The sequence below is a fragment of the Corylus avellana genome, chromosome 3, assembly GCF_965113065.1.
Source record: "Corylus avellana chromosome 3, dhCorAvel1.hap1.2, whole genome shotgun sequence".
NCBI lineage: Eukaryota > Viridiplantae > Streptophyta > Magnoliopsida > Fagales > Betulaceae > Corylus > Corylus avellana.
Genome location: NC_142492.1, coordinates 9,838,912 through 9,860,514, shown reverse-complemented (window position 1 = coordinate 9,860,514; position 21,603 = coordinate 9,838,912). Strand labels below are relative to the sequence as shown.

At 34.4% G+C, this 21,603-nt stretch overlaps 3 protein-coding genes across 5 annotated transcripts; all 3 read left to right on the top strand.

The window, feature by feature from the left end:
• The first annotated feature begins 3,694 nt into the window (after window positions 1-3,694).
• LOC132176123 (dehydration-responsive element-binding protein 1B-like) lies at window positions 3,695-4,406 on the top strand. Of its 2 annotated transcripts, XM_088514909.1 has the most exons (2): window positions 3,695-3,793; window positions 3,827-4,406. In XM_088514909.1, exons 1-2 carry the CDS (start codon window positions 3,717-3,719, stop codon window positions 4,404-4,406), a joined length of 657 nt encoding a protein of 218 aa, XP_088371035.1. In that variant the 5' UTR covers window positions 3,695-3,716. The 2 variants fall into 2 exon arrangements, with proteins under 2 accessions (XP_088371035.1, XP_059444234.2); XM_059588251.2 differs by having other exon boundaries at window positions 3,695-4,406.
• Window positions 4,407-7,393: 2,987 nt separating this feature from the next.
• Window positions 7,394-8,075, top strand: LOC132176094 (dehydration-responsive element-binding protein 1B). The gene has a single exon (XM_059588219.2). The coding sequence runs from the start codon at window positions 7,406-7,408 to the stop codon at window positions 8,066-8,068; it is 663 nt and encodes a 220-aa protein (XP_059444202.2). The 5' UTR covers window positions 7,394-7,405; the 3' UTR covers window positions 8,069-8,075.
• A 7,938-nt stretch (window positions 8,076-16,013) lies between these two features.
• LOC132175642 (uncharacterized) lies at window positions 16,014-19,974 on the top strand. Of its 2 annotated transcripts, XM_059587650.2 has the most exons (4): window positions 16,014-16,295; window positions 16,413-17,167; window positions 18,438-18,555; window positions 19,329-19,974. In XM_059587650.2, exons 2-4 carry the CDS (start codon window positions 16,421-16,423, stop codon window positions 19,826-19,828), a joined length of 1,365 nt encoding a protein of 454 aa, XP_059443633.2. In that variant the 5' UTR covers window positions 16,014-16,295; window positions 16,413-16,420; the 3' UTR covers window positions 19,829-19,974. The 2 variants fall into 2 exon arrangements, with proteins under 2 accessions (XP_059443633.2, XP_059443632.2); XM_059587649.2 differs by having other exon boundaries at window positions 16,014-17,167.
• Window positions 19,975-21,603: the final 1,629 nt, after the last annotated feature.

Here is a 21,603-nt window from a genome sequence, read left to right as displayed (position 1 = left end):
TTTTCCCAATATGGGACCGGAGTGTTACAAACTCTCCCTCTTAAATTCCTGACATCCTCATCAAGGTCACTTCATATAGTGCTCCAGTACCACATAAATTTATGACGTCCTCCTCAAAGTCACGTCACGTAGTGCTCCAGTACCACATGACTTGACGTTACTAGATGGCTTTGAAACCACTTGTAATAACTCAGGAAAAAGCGCTAGCCACATCTGCGTTATCACCCAAAAATGACTAGTCAATTTGGAACTTTCCTATAATTCATTATAAAACTCAGTTTCACCTAGTAACTAGGCAATGTGGGACTTAGCACCCACGACAATCTTTATAAACCACTCACTCTATATGGGCTTCTTCTCATATTTCCAATATAAGACCGAGGTGTTACAATACTAGATAGGCAATCTACCAAAGAATCTTCCTCAACAAATTCATTTTCCTCCTTCCCATGAGATTGATTCGATAAATGAATTTTTGGCTTGCTAACAACATTTAAGGCGATGAGAGTCTCAGAAAATTTTGGAAGCTTAACTTTGAAGCCTAAGGCCTCGTTTGGTTCGCGGATTGTCTAGTCCATTGGAAAAGGATTAGCTATCACTGGGATTAGCTACCACTGGGAATAGATTAGTTAGTCCTATTCCTTTGTTTGGTTGTAACGTTGGAATAGACTACCTAATCATATTCCTTCGTTTGGTACAGTGCAATATGTTGGTGAATGGAATTGTATTGTGATCTTATTTCCTAAAATACCCTTATAATATAAATACAATTTATATTATTAAGGACTTTCATTTTTTTTTTTTTTGAAACATAAACAATTTTACTATAATTTTTTTTTTTTAGTTATGTCATGTATATATAATTTTATATATATACACGCTTGAACATGTATGAATAACCTGTGTTCAAGTGTGTGTATATATATCAGTGTGATTTTTAATTCAATTATATATATATATATAACTGAATTAAAAATCACACTGAGAAAGTATAGAGAAAGAGAGATGGAGAAACAGAATAAAAAAAAAAAAAAAAACCCTAAACAGAATCAAAGAGAAACAATACAAAGAATCAAAAGAAATAAAAAAATAGAAGAAAAATAAAAAAAAACTCAGAAACGTTTTGGGTACATATATATACACACACACGCTTGAACATGTATGAATAACCTGTGTTCAAGCGTGTGTGTGTATATATATATACGCTTGAACACAGGTTGTACGCTTGAACATAGGTTATATATATATATATATATATATATATATATATATATATATATAATTGAATTAAAAATCAAACTGAGAAAATATAGAGAAAGAGAGATGGAGAAACAGAATAAAAAAAAATAAAAATTTTTTTTTTTTAAAATTTTTTTTTTTTTTTTTAAAAAAAAAGCCTAAACAGAATCAAAGAGAAACGATACAGAGAATCAAAAGAAAAAAAAAAAAAAAAAAAAAAAACAGAGAAACGTTACAGAGAAAAAAAAAAAATCCAAGAAATAGAGAGAGAATGAAATAACCAAGAAACAAAGAAGAGAAATCAAAGAGAAGAGAAGGGGAGAGAGATCGCTTGCGCAGAGAAGAGAGATCGTTGCTCTTTGAGAGATGGAGATCGTTTTGCAGAGTCTCCTTGAGAGATGTGGGTGCTAGAAGGGTGGGGTTTTTGTGGGCAATTTACACGATAATTTTAATCCCACAGGAAAGGATTAGCTAAGCCACTCGTTTTTTAGTGGCTCAGCTAACCCCGTGTATATAGGATTAGTAATCCCATGGGAATAACTATTCCCAGAAATAGAGTGTTACCAAACAAAGGACTAGTTATACCTAGTGTTAGCTAGTCCAATCCAAGGGTCTAATCCGCGAACCAAACGGAGCCTAAGTCTTCACGCCACTTTTCCTAACCAAGCTGTTCCTAAACTAGATCAAGATTGTGATACGGGTTCTTGAAATTGGATTATGAATTAAGATTGTCAATATCGAAATGTGTTGCATCAAAAAGAAAATAGAACTTTGCTGCAGGCCGAATGGGAGAGAACTCCTTCGTTCGGACTTCAGGAGCCTTTGAACCCCCAGCCCATGAGAGATCGATATGGCGATCTCCTTAAATAACCATTTGCTCCAAAGTAATTTCCTTGCTTGTTTCCTCTTGCACATCAAAAGGATAAGATGTTAGCATTTTTAAAGTAATGATTAAGTTATTAAATTTATCTCTTCCTAAAAGTTAAAGCTTTTAGAAAAGTAGTAATTTAACATGATATCATAGCAAGAGGTTCAGAAAGTTTAAATCCTGACTCCGTCAAATCACCCAATTCAAATTAAATATTACACTTATTGAACCTCACCTATTAAAAGGGAGTTTAAGCTCGTACATGAGGAAGAATGTTAAAGTAATGATTAAGTGATTAAATTGACATCTTCCTATCAACGCATCCATTTAAGATAAGTGGTGATTTAACAAGCCTAACTTTTGTCAACTCTACCGTTTATATTTTTCTAGATGAACCCGTGTCTTATGCATCTAGCCTCCCACCCCTGTTTGCTTTTCTGACTACTGTTTCTTTTGTTCTTGGGCTCACGAGTTGCTGCTGTATTTTTCAGATTTTCACTCCCCATATGGAGCTGCATTTCAAGATAAAGAGATTTTGTCTTTTTGGTTGCAACTTCTCTACGCACATCTCTTTTGGTTTTACTCTCTCATTTTGTTCAACACTGCAGCTTCTTTCCTTGAGGTTTAACTTTTGTGATCATCATGTTCCATGCTACCTCATAAATGATTAACCTTGCTAAAACTTCTACAAATTAAATACGCACTTTCTTGCATTAATATCTCGTTTAAGCCAAAAGTTAGTGATCGGAACAATAATTTAAAATGAAGTATAAAATGCAAGAATTATAGCTGTATTTATCGAGTAATTCTAGAAAGAAAACCCAAGTGCTTCATGTGTCTTCCCGAAATTGATATGAGTTTTAAAATTATCAATGGTTTATTGATAATGATTTAAAAGTTATATCAATTTTGAAATGACATAGCTAGGTCTTCCTTCTAGCATCACTGATCATGTTGATTAACTCTTGAATCAGCCTTTATTAAAAATATAAAGATTGACGAGGACTAACACATCAGTCTAATAAAATAAGAGATGAATATTTGTCATCACTTTTTTTCTTTTTTGGCAAATTTATCATTAAATGTACGTGTAAAACCTACATATAAGTCTTACTAACTTAATAGTGAATTTACTCATCCCCTTATCTCTGATCTCTTATCTCTTATAAAGATGAACAAGAAATGACAAAAACGTAAAAACCAAGCATTTATCATTAATATTAATATTACTGGATGGAATTATAAACGTGCTATATTGAGCAGGCCACTCACGCCACGTCATAATTAAACACTTTGGTTTAATATGATATGTAAGCTGAAGCTGGAGAAGTCCAAGACAGACACACCAAGTAACAAGCAGTCAAGACTCAAGACCTACTACTTTAAGCATTATAAAAATGATTAAATAAGCAAACAAACAAAAAACAAAAAATTCTCTGAAACCGTGGGGCTCCTCCAAAGTCCGTGTGTCCGTGTCCAAGCCGGCCGCAGCCATGCGACCAAAATAAATCTTTACACCGAAGCTATAAATTAAAGACATTCTCTCACTCACTCTCTTCAGGAAAATCATTTGAAAACACTTGCACTTTGATCAGTTACTCACTCTCAAATGGATATCTTCACCCAATACTCAGACCCCCATCCATTCGGGTCTCCGGCTGAGAACCCGGAGAGCGCTTCTTCCTTGTCCGACGCCGGCACCTCCGCTCGCCGACCCAGTAACCACTCGGACGAAGAAGTTGTGCTGGCTTCCAGCATGCCCAAGAGGCGCGCGGGGAGGAAGAAATTCAAGGAGACAAGGCACCCGGTGTATCGCGGGGTTAGGAAGAGGAACAACAACAAGTGGGTTTCTGAAGTGCGGAAGCCCAATGAGAAGACCAGGATATGGCTTGGGACCTACCCGAGTGCTGAGATGGCAGCGCGGGCGCATGACGTGGCGGCTTTGGCGCTTAGAGGAACCTCTGCTTGTCTTAACTTCGCCGACTCGGCTTGTAGTTTGCGTATGCCGGCTTCAACGGATGCCGGAGAGATAAGGAGGGCTGCGGCGGAGGCTGCGGAGGGCTTCCGACCGAGTCATGATGATGATCAACTTGTTGAGGAGCATTGCGGAGAGATAGTTTTGGATCATCATGATCACCAAGAAAGTGTGATGTATATGGATGAGGAAGCTTTGTTTGACATGCCTGGCTTGCTGGTGAATATGGCTGAAGGGCTTCTTCTTTCTCCTCCTCCCTTTGTAGATAAGGATGACATGGAAAGCAATGCTCATGAAGTTTCTTTATGGAGTTTCTCAGTCTAATCATAGAGTTTGGACAGAGTTCGGAAAAGTTTGCGTAAATAGTGCATACAAAAGTGTGTCTTTCTGTTCATTTTTTCCTGTGTTTTTCACAGGCACAGAGCTCTTAGCTTAGAAAAGATGTAAAAAATCAAATTGAGTTGGGTAGGACCCGTGGGATAGGTTGATATTATTCCTTCTCATCAGTGTATTTTTTCAATTGTCTTACTATTTTTTTTCCTAGGCAAAAAATCATTGTATTATTACAGAAAGATTTTTCGTCATATCCAGTATCTAATTAACACTTCTTTACTAATTACTGTATAGTAACCATATCCAGTATAAGCAAGCTTGGAATGTCAACAAAAAAAAATATAAAAAAAACCCTATGCTTTTCTCCCAACCTTCCGCTCTCTTCAGTAACCATATCCAGCATCTCCATAGTAAATAGATGAATTTACTATTGAATTTGTAGGATGAGATGAAAATATAAGAAAAATATTAACTTCATTTCTTTTTGCAAATTTATTATTAAATCTGTGAGACCTACATATGGGTCCCATAGATCGCAATCGTAGATTTGCCCATCTCTTGTACGAAGATGGACAAAAAATTGACCAAAGATATAAACCAAACATTTATCCTGTTAATGCCAAAAATAAACTAGTGACTTCGCCCACTTAGTCTTTGATTCGGGATCTCTGCAAAACAACCAAATGTTAGAACGGTGCACGGCAAGGGGAGGGGAGGGGTGAGAGGTAGCAACACCACCTTCTATGCTTATTAAGTCAATAAAAGTATTAATGAGAGAATGAAAATTTGGGGGTTGGGCATGAGAGCATATATACATGTGCCTTTCCTTTGGTCAATCTTATATTAACGTGGTCTTAGCTTGATTGGATGCTTGGATAAGGCAAATACTGCTAATTTAGGGGGTGTTTGGCAAATGGGATGGCCTAAATACTGTAGTTGATGTAGATTGATGTGAAAAAAAAAAGTAAGAATGTTTTGTATAAAAAAAATGAAAAAGTGGTATGAAAAACTGAAAAAGTTTTGTTTTGTAGTGATTTTTTTATTTGAATAATAATAAAAAGTGAATGATTTGATATTAAAAGTGAAAAAGTTAGAATGTTTTGATGTTGATTTTTTTGGGAAACGGTGATGAACAGTGTTTGGGCCAACCCCATCCCCTAATAATTAAGGGGGTGTTTGGCAAATGGGATGACCTAAACACTGTAGTTGATATAGATTGATGTGATAAAAAAGTAAGAATGTTTGGTATAAAAAATGAAAAAGTGATATGGAAAAGTGAAAAAGTTTTGTTTTGTAGTGATTTTTTTATTTGAATAATAATAAAAAGTGAATGATTTGATATTAAAAGTGAAAAAGTTAGAATGTTTTGATGTTGATTTTTTTGGAAAATGGTGATGAACAGTGTTTGGCCCATCTCCATCCCCATTACCAAACAAACCCTAAGTCTTTTGACGATGGTGTGGTTTCATTTAGTTAAGGATATCTGGATATCTTCCTTACGGGTCTTTAACTAATACTTTGATAGGAAAAGTGATTTGCTCAAACCTTGACTTCTTTAAATCACTCCTCATTTAAAATTAAAAATTTCACGTGTTGGGCCTTTAACTAATACTTTGATAGGAAAAGTGATTTGCTCAAACCTTGACTTCTTTAAATCACCCCTCATTTAAAATTAAAAATTTCACGTGTTGGGCCTTTAATATTTTGATAAGAAAAGTGATTTGCTCAAACCTTAACTTCTTTAAATCACCCCTCATTTAAAATTAAAAATTTCACGTGTTGGGCCTCATCTATTAAAATAGAGTTAGAGCCCACACATGAGGAAGAGTGTTAAAGTGTTGATTAAATAATTAAATTTACTTCTTCTTATAAGCTTAAATTTTTAGGATAATTGATAATTTAACACTTAGGACACCAAAAAAAAAAAAACTCCAAAAAAAAAACCTAACATTTCCCTTTTAAAAATAATCTTCAAATCTTATGTTTGATTCACAATCCTCTTAAGCTTCTCCTCCCCTTTTAGCCTACCTCAGTAGGTACACGTACTGCATGGTTACTTAGGTCAATCTAGCTGTCATCAGCCATTTTCTTGAGGTAAAGCTACTGCGAGGACCCCTCCATCAAACCCATTCCAAATTCCCTCCAAAGCCAATATCTTAGCCAGCTTCCCATCTTAATATCCACGTGGATCAAGCAGAAAATTCTTTCTAGAAAGCCCACGTGATCCATGAGAATGCGTGTGCGAAACCTCGTACACAACCTGATATTTGGTTTAACTTTCAAGTGTCAACAGTAGTATCTGGTGTGAACAAGAGCAGATTAGCCTTCCCTTCACTTTCAAGCTTGTAAACAGTATCTAATTTGGTGCATGCATGAAAAGACTAATAAATTCAAGAGCTTGACAATTCACATAATTATCTGAGGGTGGAGCCATAAAATTACAAAAAAAATACAAGATTATTGACCCTTAATTTTTTTTCCTTCTTCTTTTAACAAAGGTAAGAAAACTTTTGAAAATTAACTTGACTTTAATTACCCAAGTCATACATTTTTTTCTCGATCAGGTTATAACATTCATCTAATTCACATACTATTAGACCAGTAAAATAAGAATTGTGTATTTAAAATTACTGGACGAAATTAAAAACGTGCTATTTAGAGCAGGCAAGTCACGCCACGTCATAAACACTTGGTTTACTAAGATATGCCAGCTGGAGGAGGACAAGTCCAAGACAGACACACCAAGGAACAAGCAGTCAAAACCTAGGACTCTAAGTCTTTTAATTAAGCATTATAAAAATACACAATTCCATGACACGGATTATCCGTGTCTAAGCCGCAGCCTCCAGAATACCGTTTACGGTTTACACTTACACCGAGGCCATAAAGGACGACTCTCTGTCTCGCTCACTCCCTTGCCTTCTTCAGGACCAACAAAATCAAAATCACTTGAAAACAATTGCCCTTTCAGTTACGCAACTCACTCTCAAATGGATATCTTCACCCGATACTCAGACCCTCGTCCATTCGGGTGTCCGACTGAGAACCCGGAGAGCGCTTCTTCCTTGTCCGACGCCGGCCACCACTCGGACGAAGAAGTTTTACTGGCTTCCAGCAAGCCCAAGAGGCGCGCGGGGAGGAAGAAATTCAAGGAGACGAGGCACCCGGTGTATCGCGGGGTTAGGAGGAGGAACAACAACAAGTGGGTTTCCGAAATGCGGAAGCCCAATGAGAAGACAAGGATATGGCTTGGGACCTACCCGAGTGCTGAGATGGCAGCGCGGGCGCATGACGTGGCGGCTTTGGCGCTTAGAGGAACCTCTGCTTGTCTCAACTTCGCCGACTCGGCTTGGAGTTGTCGCGTGCCGGCTTCGACGGACGCCGGGGAGATTAGGAGGGCTGCAGCGGAGGCGGCGGAGGGCTTCCGGCCGAGTCATGATGATCAGTTGGTTGAGAAGGATTGCGGAGAGAGAGTTTTGGATGATGATCATCAGCAAGAAAGTGTGATGTATATGGATGAGGAGGCTGTGTTTGACATGCCTGGATTGCTGGTGAATATGGCGGAAGGGCTGCTTCTATCTCCTCCTCAGTACTGTTTAGAGGATGACATGGAAAGGAATGTTGAAGTTTCTTTATGGAGTTTCTCAATCTAACAATAGAGTTGGGACAGATTTCTAGAGTTGTAGCAAAAGGCTAGAAAAAAGTTTCCATATATAGGCAAAAAAAATCATTGTATTATTAGAAATTGTCTTAACTTTCTACTATTTACGGTACAGTTACCTTATCCATTATCCTGTTAGTCCTTGCTGGCTTTTTAACCTCTGTCTTTTGCTACCTACAAATTAATGTTTGACATAACCCACGAGATCCACCAAATTTTGACACAAAATTAAGAGGTTAAGATTTGGTGTAATACATTTGAATTAGAACGGGTCAATTTAATTAGACATGATTCATAAACGAGTCAAATTAGCATTTCTCTTATTACATTTTTAATTATGGTCATGAGTATTGACTATTAAATTTATTTCATCATGAATCTAGTTTTTTTTTTTTTTTATTTAATTGAATAAAGAATGGGTTATAAGGAATGATCATTTTCACTCTTAATCCAAAATGAAGAAGAAGTGGACGATCCTAAAAACGAAAAAGGGGTGGTTCCCTAACAATAGATCAAAAACAAATTAAAACAGTGCAAAAATATTACAAATTGTAAGAAATGGGTCAAACAGATGACTCGATCCTCTCAATGGATTGCGCAAGACCATTACAGAAGCAAAAATGACACTAATGAAGGCAAGTCTATCTAAACCTCCACTTAAAAGCAGCGACAACCACTGAGAAGAGGCTGATGTGGTAGAAGCACTGTTCGAGTCCGAGTTCATGACGGTTGAAGAAAAAGGCATCAACACCAAATCAGTTATAAAAGTCTCCACTAAATGTTCAAATCAATATAAATTAGGGAGACAATAAATAAAATAGTTTTGAATGTGTGTTTGATCGAGATAATTTATGTTTATTATAAATAAAACAAATTTAATCAAGTCATGTTCGTTACAACTCGATACCATATAATTATAAATAATTATTATATATGTCACCCATCTTAATAGGGGTGCAAAGACGGTTACGGTTAGCGGTTAGTGGCAATAACCGCTAACCGTAACCGCCCTAGCGGTTAGTAAATTTCACTAACCGCAACCGCTAACCGCCTAGCGGTTAACGGTTAGCGGTTAGTGGCCGGTTAGCGGTTAGTGAAATAGATAACCGCCCGCTAACCGCTTTTTTAAAATTAGGCTTTTTTTTTTTGCTTTTTTTTATCCTCATTTTTTTTTATTGTATTTTTAATATCTTCTTGGGCCCAATTGCTATAAATATTTGAATTGTCATTGGATCATATGATTAAGTGTTGATCTTATAAACTTACAAACAAACAAAAATACTTCAATTGTAGTTATAAGTAACACATTATTTAATCCAATGTCAATTACTTAATTTGATATTATATGAATCACATTGTCATTGTTATTGTACATGAATAATTGATTAAGTATTGGAATTGTAATTGGATCATATAGTTAAATATTTATCTTATACATTTATATTATTCAATATGCATATAATATAACTATAAGCAATTATATATACATATATATATAATTCAAAATTGTTAATTTTCTTTTTTTTTTCTTTCAAAAAATGGTTAAATTTCTTTTTCTAAAAATTTTTCAAAAAATACATTAATACTTCAATTGTGATTATAAGTAACACATTGTTGAATCTAATGTCAATTACTTAATTTGATATTATATAATCATATAGTCTCATTAAATTATATCATATGATTCATATGATTAATTATTTAAATTCTTATCATATTTACTTATAATCTTTTTTATTTGAATTGAACTTAATATCTAATGGTAAATGGTAATGTTCAAACTCCTAAATCCTAAATTCCTAAAGTATCTAAGAATGCTTTAATTAAATTGTAGACTTGTAGTTATAAGTAACATATTGTTTAATTCAATTGTGATTATCATTGTACATGAATCATATGATTAACTTGTAGACTTATGACTTATGAGTTATGTCATATTATATATGTATTATTTATTATTATATAATCATATGATTTAATGATCAAGTCATCATGTGATATAATCATATCAATTATAGTGATAATATATAAATTACTAAAATTATAATGATAATACATTAATACTTAAATTATGTTTATAAGTAACACATTGGTCATTGTTTAATCCAATGTCAATTACTTAATTTGATATTATACGAATCATATCATCATTGTACATTAATAATATGATTCATTTGAAGTCTTGAATAAAGTATTTGAATTGTCATTGAATCATATGATTAACTATTGATATTATACATTTATATTATTCATATACATATGTAGACTTATATAGACTTATAGGTTTATAACATACATTGGAAATAAGTCTCTAGATATTTAATTGTTGTATTAGTATGAATTAGTATACTTATGAGTTATGTCATATTATATATGTATAATTTGTTATTATATAATCAAATGATTTAATAATCAATCTCATGTGATATAATCATATAAATTATAGTGATAATATATTAATACTCAAATTGTGATTTAATTATTTTTTTAAAAAAATTGTGATTTAATGATCAAGTGATTATATGATATAATCATATAAATTATAGTGATAATATATTAATACTCAAATTGTGATTTAATTATTTTTTTAAAAAATTGTGATTTAATGATCAAGTGATTATGTTATATGTATAATTATAAAAATATATTATATAAAAAGGCGGTTAGCGGTTAGCGGTTACGGTTAGTAGACCCAATAACCGCTAACCGCTAACCGCTAGGCGGTTATGGCGGTTAGGCGGTTAGCGGTTAATGCGGTTAAACGGTTAGGCGGTTAGGCGGTTGGCGGTTATAGCGGTTAGCGGTTAGCGGGCGGTTAAAAACCGCCCGCCTTTGCACCCTTACCCATCTAGTTAAACAAGTCGTACAAGCGATACGGACACATGCGAGTGAGAGTGAATTGAACTGCAAAATATTAGTGATTGGACAAATAAATATTGCAATAAACAATTACGTACCCCTATTATCCTACAAATATAATTCAACTTTCTTCTTCTTCTTTCTTTTTTGGCAAAGTTAATTATTATGTCCAACATAAAGCAAACCTATTCAACATGATCACTTCTTTGATGATCGTGTGATACGTTGACAACCTAAATCTTTTTAAGATTTGTAAGATCTTCATAGGGACAAACAGAGATTAAATAGGGTTATGAAACCCGAGACTTTTTCCGACAAAGTGTTTGAATTCAGCCTTTTGATCGTGTCCATAGCGTAGGGTTTTCGTGTTTGTCAGAGCTTAATTGATCAATTTTGATAATTAATTCTCAAGTGTCAAAGCCACAATTTTATTAAAATATTAATTAAATCCTTGTGTCAACATAAATAATTTAATTTAATCTTAAAAAAAAAAAAAATAGATAAAGTCTATTTAACTCTCTCAAATTATCGCTCTAATGACAATTTATCCCATAAACTATCAATTGTGACAATTTACCTTATAAATTACCAAAACAATGACAATGTACCCCTAATTTTAACAAAATAACAAAATTACCCATACTAAAATAAAAACAAAAATATTAAAATTTAATTTTTTTTTTCAAAATTTTAAGGGTATTTTTATCTTATTGAAAATTCTATAGGAATAATTTTGTCATTTTTTAGCATTGGAAGATACATTGTCATTGTTTTGATAATTTTGGAGGTAAATTGTTGTAATTTATAGTTTTAAGGATAGATTGTTTAGGATAATAGTTTGAGAGCGTTAAGTGGACTTTATATTTATACTTTTGAAACAATAATAAGTAATTTAGCAGTAATATCAGATTTTTACTAATTTTATAGCATATAAATGAATATAGATGCTCAAAATGACGTATCAAAATTATTATATTTTTATGACAATTTTACATTAGAGTTCTTAAAACGATAATTGATCATTAATTAAGTCGAATAATGATATAGTAAAATACTCGCAAAAAAAAAAAACAAAAAGTCAATAACCTCATGGCTGCATGTCCTCTTCATATATAAATTAGGCGACCCACTTGGGGTCTCCACGTCTACTAAATGACCAAACATATAGCACCATCAACGGGTTCGGTGAAAGTTTGATTGGAGTGCGTTGGGATGAAGGGTATATTTTATAAAAATTGAATTTTAAAAAACGTAATTAAGTATTTAGTAAAATTGTAATTTTATTTTTTATATGGCAGTTTAAAATTTAGGACTAAATGAAAAATTGGTTTATATGGTTGGCTTAAATTACAAATTATTCTTTATGGTATAAAAAAATAATTTATAAGTTATTATAATTGACCTAAATTACAAATCACTCCATGTGGTATAAAAAATAATTTATAAGTCCTTAGGATATGTCAAAATAACAGTTTACTCCTTAAAATCAATTTCTATATATTAAGTAACTTAACAGATTGCGTTACTTTATCACTTCATACTCAATTAAAAACATGATACGTGTTATTATTAATTTTTTTTCTTTGAAAAATGATAATTAGGACTTTTCACATCATTTTAAGATGCGAGCTAAGATTATAGACAAATGCTACAGTACAATAAAAAAACCTTTTTTGGCCCTTACAAGTTCTAGGTGGCAAGAGGCTATAGGCCCCATCTATAGTTGTTGTGACCCCACCCATTGATGGTCCTATGGCCTCTTGCCACTTAAGACTTTTATGGAAGAAAAAAAAATAATCTTTTTATTGCACTATAGCATATCTCAAGATTATATATCAGCACTCACTGCACGTCACGCTGCTACAATAAAAGTTGGTTCTAGAATCATGTATGACCATTACATGAGATTTATTATTTTGAAAAAAATTTGAAAAATATGTCACAAACTCATAAGACAGTCATATAACATTTATAAACCAACTTAGAAGAACAAAAATTATAAAGTATAATATTTCTCTGTGTTATACATTTTAAATTTGATTGTTAACCAATTGTTTACAAAGATCCGGGCGGAGCCATGTTCAAGTGGTGATGTGTGGGGGGTAGCTCAGTGCAACCCCCACCCAACAAAAGAATTTACAAATATGGTATGTGCAAATTCTTACATAAGTCAAAGGCATACCTTTGTTGACTGATGTCATGTCACTGCTCCTAACCATCACATGGCCGGGAGATAGTAATTGCAACCACCAGATTTCACTCATGAGAGATGGTTGTGACCGCTCCAATTAACTCGAGGGTGATTGCAACCACTACTCCAAGTGTGCAAAATTCTTTTGATAATTAACTGATGTGCATGGCACTGTCACACATGAGCCCATAATTCGCCATACATAAAATTGTAAGTTAGGCAAGCATTTTTCTTAAAAATAAAATAAAGAGATTCCCATTCCAATCGATTCGGACTTGGGTTTAGATTTCAAATCTTTGGTTAATTAATTTTAAGATCCATAGTTCATATATATAATCGAATTTGAGCTTGGACTGCACTGAATCCCCCTTTCTGTAATGTGTTGTTTTTGCTCTTCCCAGTTAATGGTAACTCCATCCAACAATGTGGTGATGATCATGATGACGTGGTGCTAGCAATATCAATGGCTGCTTACTACCAGGCATGTGCACTGCAATGCAATGACCCACTTGTAAGTGGTCCTTTGTTATGGGCTACAATCCCTTTCATCAAACCCTGTATATTTACTACACTGCACTTCAAACATAGAATTAATGTCTTACAACTTGGAGTCCAGTACGATAAATATTATAACACTCCGTCTCAAACAAAAAAAATTATCAATCTTCACACGTGCATATATACATAACACTTTTCTCTTCACATGTGAAAAGAAACGCGCTTTCGTGTTACACTCGCTTTCAAATGGAAGCTAGCTTTTATTAATCTCCACGTGTGTTATTATCTCCTTATCATCATGCGTGAGTCCATCATGACATAGCTACACTCCTTAAACGGAAGCTTTTATCAACCTCATCCGTATGTGTACACTGAACAATCTTCATCTTGCATGTGACTCCATAATAACATTAATTGCTACACTCCCCTGGCCTCCCAACATAATCTCCACATGCGAGCTAGCCTTGATGGTTCCATAGAACGATTCAAGGCTTGTTTGGTAGCATTGAGACTTTTAGTCTAATTATTAAGCCATCTATAATTCATGTAACTCTTACACTTGTTGTCCATTTTGATTGGCATCTTAGACAATTGGATGTTCTTAAAAGATAGGGTGTTTATGAAACTTACAGTCCCCTAATTTTATTGATCCTCAGTTCCCCAATCATGTTTGCAACTTATGAAAAAAACAATTTATGGACTTAAACAAGCATTCCAAGTATGGTTTAATCGTCTTTCTCAATTACTAATCAATCTCGATTTATCATAATCTTATGTGGATTATTCTTTGTTCCCTTATCATCAATCAAATGTGAAGATTCTTATCCTAATCTATGTGGATGTTATATTATATATTATCACTGGCAGTAGCCTTAATTTCATTTGTTCTTCGGTTGATTGATTGCTTGAAACAGGATTTTGCAATATATATATATAAAAAAAAAAAAAAAAAAAAAACTTGGGACCATTGAACTATGTATATCGTGATCACTCCGGTCTTTATCTTTCTCACACCAATGTATATCGTGATCACTCCGGTCTCTATCTTTCTCACACCAATTAAAATACGTCGTTCCAAGATCGTAATCACTCTGCAAGTCACAACACCAATTGCATCATTTTAAATTGTTTAAACTCGTAGGTGATTCTCTCCCAAATCTCATTCCCCGGAAGAGAGCCTTTTCTATCGAGGCGTGAGGGCAGCCTTCAATAGAAATTTAACATATCAAGTAAAAACATCAAATATAATGGAGATAAAATATTGTATCTTTAATTCAAATTAGTCTTGTTGACTTTTTCATTTGTTCTAACTCATCACCTACCTCCGAGCCTTCAACATCGTAGTCTCTAAAACCAACCAAGACAGTGACTCCAATAGTTTTATGGTTATTTTGTCGAGAAAATGAAAATTATTTTGTGTAAATGGTTATATTGTTTTTTAGTGTTTTAAGTTAAGGTGTCTGCTTCTTACTAGAGGGTGCAAAATACCCAGTTTACACCCGACCAGTTGAAATTATTCTCTTCTCGTTTCATTTTTCCTGTATTTATTTGGTTGTTAAGAAAACTGAGAAAAATAATTGGAAACGAGAGTTTGTTTCGTGTTGTAGTTGATCATTTTCTTTACCTTTATTTGGTTGTTGAGAAATTAATTAAAAAAAAAAAAAAAAAAAAAGTCAACCAAAATGTATCAAACTGGTCGATTGACGTGATGGTTTTCTAAATAGGCCAACGAAAAATTTGAACAAACTGACCGATCAATTAACCAGCTGCATTGCATTGTAATTAATTTGTTAGCAGTAGGTTCAATGTAGGCCCGTTATCACTTACCATCCCACCCAATTTTTTAATTAAAATAAAAATGAACTATTTTAGATCTAAAAATTTAAATGCCGTGACATCATTATTTATATGAAACTTATCTCTTAAAGACTAATGTTACATATTTATTACAATGTTATTAGAATGTCATATTTATAACCATAAAAATTAATCTTTACTTCTTTTACTTCTATTTTAAAAATAATGATTTAATAATTAATTTTTTCTATGCTCTTATATATATATATATATATATAAAAAAAGGATTAGTCACTCCTAAATCTAGCGAAGAAGATAATTAATTAGGAGGCATGTATATCTGATGCCAACATAAAGGACATGCACACGTGCCCAAGTGCGTGAACTGTGGACAGTCTGCATGGACGATATGAGAAATTGCAACACCCCAGCATTAAAGGAAGGTCAACTACTGGTCTCACACCAGTCCAAAACCAATAAAAATTAAATAAAATAACTACATCGTAATAAATTTTACTTGTAATTTTATAACTCAATGCCCACTAAAATTCAAACTACTAATATGAAAAAAACCGAACTTTATGATTCAAAAATCACCCTCAAGAAGCACCCCACTTTCTTCTTCTTCTTTCTTCTTCTGTTTATTCCTCTCCCAACTGCTTCACTCTGATATCTAATATCTTCCTTCTTCCTCAATGGGTTAATTTTTCCCCTTCACCTTGAGATCTCCACCCCAGAACCTACCTCTCTCTTTCCCTCCCCCTCTTCTCTTCTCTTCTCTCACCTTTAAATCACACCCTTTTACTCTCTCTCTCTCTCTCTCTCAGTGGGTTTTCTGAAAAAGGCACTGGCCAGGCTTTCTCAGTCTCAGAAGGTGAATTTATGGAGCCTCTGTGACTGCTTTACTCATCAGCACACTGTATTACACTTTATATATACACCGCAGCTTTTTTCGCTTTATCTCCGTCTCTCAACTTTTTTCATTGACCAGTTAAACCAATGACTTCGATCACTCCCTCTGATGATCAGTCGACGCTGATCAGAAAGCCCGTCATGATTCAACGGAGGCCGTTGATGCTCAAGGATTATCTCCGGGACGATTTCCTCAGTTCCTGCTCATCCAACGGCTTCAAATCGTTTCCCCGGCGACAGTGCTGCACCACCCTCCGATACCTCCTGGAGTTCGATCTCAAAGCGAGATGCTCACTAACGACCGGCGCCAAACGGCATCGTTTTCTCCGCCGAACCCGTTCGAAGGCGGTTGCTTCCACCACAATCTCGGCCTTGCACAGAGCTTCGCAGGCTGTGATCAACGCCGTCAAGAAACAACTCCCATTTCATGAATCCGTTAAGTCTCCGTCAACGCCCGCACGAAACGGACCTCTGAAAGGGCTTCTACCTCGAAGCCTTTCGCGGAAGCTCTTTTCCAGAAAGAGCTCTTGGAGGAAAGCCGAAAACAAAGATAGCGATATCGGACGGTGTACATTGTGCCGCGAGATTCCCAACGAGCGAGACAAACCGTCCGATTCAACGAGCACCAGCAGCCACAGCGACAGTTGGGCCGAGAGCGAGTTTTTTACTTCGGAGATTTTACGGTCCTCCAGCGGTAACTCCGTGAGCTCGAGCGAAAACGACGTCGTGGAAGGTAAAACGGATTTACCGGACAAGAAGGTAGTAGGCCAAACAGTCGGCGACGATTCCATCTTAGCGGCAACCACCTCCACCTACTCCGGAGCTAACATAAAGGTAAGAGCTTTTTTTTTTTTATTCAGTACTTTTCGTATTTTTGTCTGCTGTTGAGCCTGCCTTCTCTGATTGGTTAGTTTTTTCTACAAAATTGTAAAATTACTCAAATTACGTGCAATTTGATTTGAACTGCCCTACAATTATTTGATATTGCGTGTGCGCGCGGAGGACTACACGTAGGTGGGACTAGGGAAGGACGTGATAGGAATTTTGAAAATTATTGGTCAGCGGGAAGAGAGAATTAACAGCTGGTGATGGGGTTGCATGACTTTCACGGTTTCACGTGTGGGGTATATCTAGGGAAAAGGATACGGTACGACTGGGATCTATGGAATTAAATACCGTCGAGTGTTACGAGGCCTACGATCCCACTACGTGTTGTCTATTTGCGGGATCCACGGCGTTTAAACTCGCAAGGACTAATATTATCGCACAGAGAAGCATGCAATTGCTGGGAACACTGATTGGGGTTTTGGTAGGGTAGTTTTGGGTTTTTGTTCTTATTTTCCAACTGTCGGTGACCAAACAAGTTGTTGACCTTTAATTAATTTGCTTGTCGTACAAAATAATATATGGGGCTCATTGTCATTGGTGGGCTTGCTGTTTTGGGCATATATAACTGTTTTTAACAGTAATTTTTAGCATACAGCATGCTTAACAGTAAGCCACGCTGGTGTTAAAATATTATTTTATTTATTATTTAAAAATTATTTTATAATATTTTAATACCAGCGTGCTTACTGTTTAAGCACGTCAGTGTGTTAAAAATCACTACTCAAGGACTATTTACATGATTAAGTTTATAATTTTTTATTTATCAAAGTTTTAAAATAATTAATAATTCAATATAATATCAGAATTAACATCTTCATCTCTTTTAAATTAAATAATTTAATTTACAATATCAATCTCTTATTAGTTAACAGTTCTCGGTTTTATTTAGGCGAATTAATTACTATTTGTACATGCATATTTTAAATTGGGTTAACTAAGATTTGGGGTGTATTTATTTACTTAATGGACAGGTGACATAGTTGTAGGGTTGACTATGTCAAATTAATAATTTATTGCTAGAGACCGACTAGAGTGTTTGGAGGTGCCCGCCCCATCTGATGATAGTGTATGTGACACTTATTTTTATATAATATAAACGGTCACATGAATTTATAAGAAAATTATAATAAAAGTTTTATAATACCCCGAGCATTTTTCTTGCAGGGCCTATTTTTGTGTCAATTTTTAAGTTCATTAACATCGTAAATCATAACAGGAGTGGCCAAATGAAGAGGAGAAGGAACAACTCAGTCCAGTGTCGGTGCTGGATTGCCCATTTGAAGATGATGAAGATATTAGCTCGCCTTTCCACAGTAAACTTGCCCACATAGAAGGTATTTATATATATATGTCCCTCCATACTTGAGTGTGTGACATGAATTAATACAAGTAGACATTTCAAATTTTCAAAATAAATTATATTTTCAATACTTGTCAAAATAATTAATTTAAAGAGTAGTGTTATTTAACATACTGATATATATGACTGTCATATAATTGAGATAATATAATAGTGAAAATTAATCTTTTTTTTTTTTTTTTTTTTTACAAGTGTTAATTTAATTGCTAATTAATTTTTGCTGTCACATCATTAAGTTGTATGGAAGTAGTATTACTCTTTTTATTTTTATTTTTTGAAGACAGTTGTATTACTCTAATTCCTAATTTAAATGGTTAAGTCCATAATTTTCTATCACTAAATTTATAGTTTACCCCCTATCTCAATTAAATAGGAAAGTATTAGAGTATTAATTTAAAGAGTAATGCGAGAAATGATTTCCGTCAATATTTTGCTCATATTTTTTTTATATCATCTTACAAATCAACCATTAGATTTGTAGATTTATGTAGACTCCACAAATATAATTATTGATCTATTAAATTTATAAGAGAATATTAGCAAATTATTAACACAAATTATTTCTTTTTTAAATTTTTTTTTTTTTTTTTAACAAGAACTTATTCGAATGTTGGTTGAGACTACCACATCATTATTATGAGATAAAAATATGGTTTATATTTTTGTGAAGAATCGATGTTCAAAGTTAAAACTCAGAACTTTTGTTGAGCTGATATTCTGACAGAAATGTGATATGTGGATGGGCAGGCACGAAGAAAAAGCTTCTACATAAGATCCTGCGGTTTGAGTGTCTCGGTCAGCTAGAGCCAGTGGAATTAGAAAAACGCATTGCACTGTCTGAGCTCAACCATGAAGCTCCTCCTCAATCCCCCATGCAACCGTGTTCAGAGCAGAAGAAGGCTCAAGAATTCCTTGACCTCGTCAAAACAAAAAGCTCACCACATGGTACTAAATTCAGTAGTGCAGAAAACATGTTGTTAGATTTCTTTAGAGAGAGGGTTGATCAAGACGATGGATTTGAGCTTCATGAGTTATTGAAGGCGGCAGAAGATTGGCTTAGTGGGAATTCTGATCAAGAACTGTTGCTGAGATGGGAGTTTCAGGATTCAAGAAAAGTATATCTCAGGGACATGGAGAAGGGTGGGAAGTGGAGGATCTTGGTTGAAGATAAAGAAGAGGTGGCATTGGATATAGAGGTTGAAGTTTGGACTTCTTTGCTTAATGACCTGTTGGATGACCTCTTTTGATGATCTTAGAATTAGACGACTGCTTTTTTGGGTTTAGGATTTGAGACACAGATCCATTTTCAGTAATTTTGTTACTCAGGTCGCTAGCAATTCGTACAATAAATACAAGAAAGATGTGTCTGAACATATTCAAACAAATGAGTTTGATAAAAGCTCTCGCATTTATTGCCAAAATTACTAATAATTTAGATAACAAATTGCTAAAAATCTAACTCTGATAGGCACTTCGAATTAGTTCTTTGTTTCTTCCTTCTTCTTTTTTTGACCTTTTTTACTAGGGAGAAAGTTGGTGGACATTTTCAGATGCTAGGGACTTCTGTATTTTTATCTCAACTTCCTTTTCCCAAACTGAATATTCTTCTGATTTCCAAAGCCATGGTTATGCACATCTTCATGGCTCAGGAAGTCCAAATTCCAAGAATCCAAGCCCTAGTTAAATGATTAAGTCAATTCAATTTAAATTTTTGGGGATAATTAATAATTTAATATAATATTAAAAAAAAAAAGTTATGAGTTCAAACCTTGAATTTATAATTTACTCTCAATTTCTCATTTCAGTTAACTGCTTCACGTATTGAGTTTTTTATTTTTTTTGACATGTCCACACAAGGAAAGGGGGAGGGGAAATTCGAATTAGTGATCTCTGCTTCATTAAGCGTAGTCCGCAGCCGATTGAACTATCCCTTGGGGACTTCGCGTATTGAGTTTTACTTGGAAAATGAAAGTTTGAACTTATAAATAAAGAAGGATATTAAAATATTAATTTAAATAATTAAACTGATTATTTTTTATATAGTTGATAAGATCATCTGCCTCAATTTTTACATGTATAGGGGCTTTCTCTTAGGCCAAAATCAGCATAGAAAAAGCAATGCTAATTTGATGCTATAATTCGAAAATTGCAAAACTTCAATAAAATAAAATAAAAATTGGCTCTTGATGTTTATTCTAAAATTGGAAAACAGTCCAAAGTCCAAGAGTTGGTCTATGGCGGCCCAAACCTACAATCCTAGTGATTAGGCTTTGGGCTCCCAAAGAGGGACAGATGAATAAAACCAATGTTGACTTAGAAGCCCAAAGTCTTATTACAATTATAATTTTCTGTATAGTTTTCACAAGTTTAATTTTTTAAGTCAGAAGCAATAAATTTATTTTGATAATGCTAGATATTATATATATATATATATATATATATATATATATTTTAATCTGTAATTGTCTAACAATGTTGATGTGGCATTCTAAATTAACTATTAGTTTTTTTTTTTTTTTTTTTTAATTTTTTTTTTTTTTTATAACAATATACATGCCTCATTAAGCCTTGTGAAACCCTAAGCCCCCTTCTAGAGTGCCGCCGCCTTAGGGGAGGAGGGATGCCCGTTGCCTGCATCCTTCCTCCCTTCGTTGCTTCCCGATTTTTGTTTTAGGTTTGTTTCTGTCTTTGGTGTTTTCTGTTCTGTTGTGCTTGTGTTCTCTCTCGATGGGTACTGCTTTTGGGGGTTTTCACTCAAACTCTCCCCCTCCCTATTTGTTTGTGTGTGCCGCCGATCTCCTCCGCGCTTGCTTCGCTGCTCACCGCTCGCTGTCGGGTCTTTTCACACGCCCCTCCCGCGCCAAGCTTTTTGTGCCACCTTCCGCGGCGGTTTCCAGCCAGCTCGCGATCGGCCTCCTCCGGCTGCCGAGACCCGCTTTGAGTGTTTTTCGCATTTATTTTCCTATTTTGTTGTTTTTCTGTTTTGTATTTCTTTTGAGTTCCCCTGTATTTGGTTTTATTT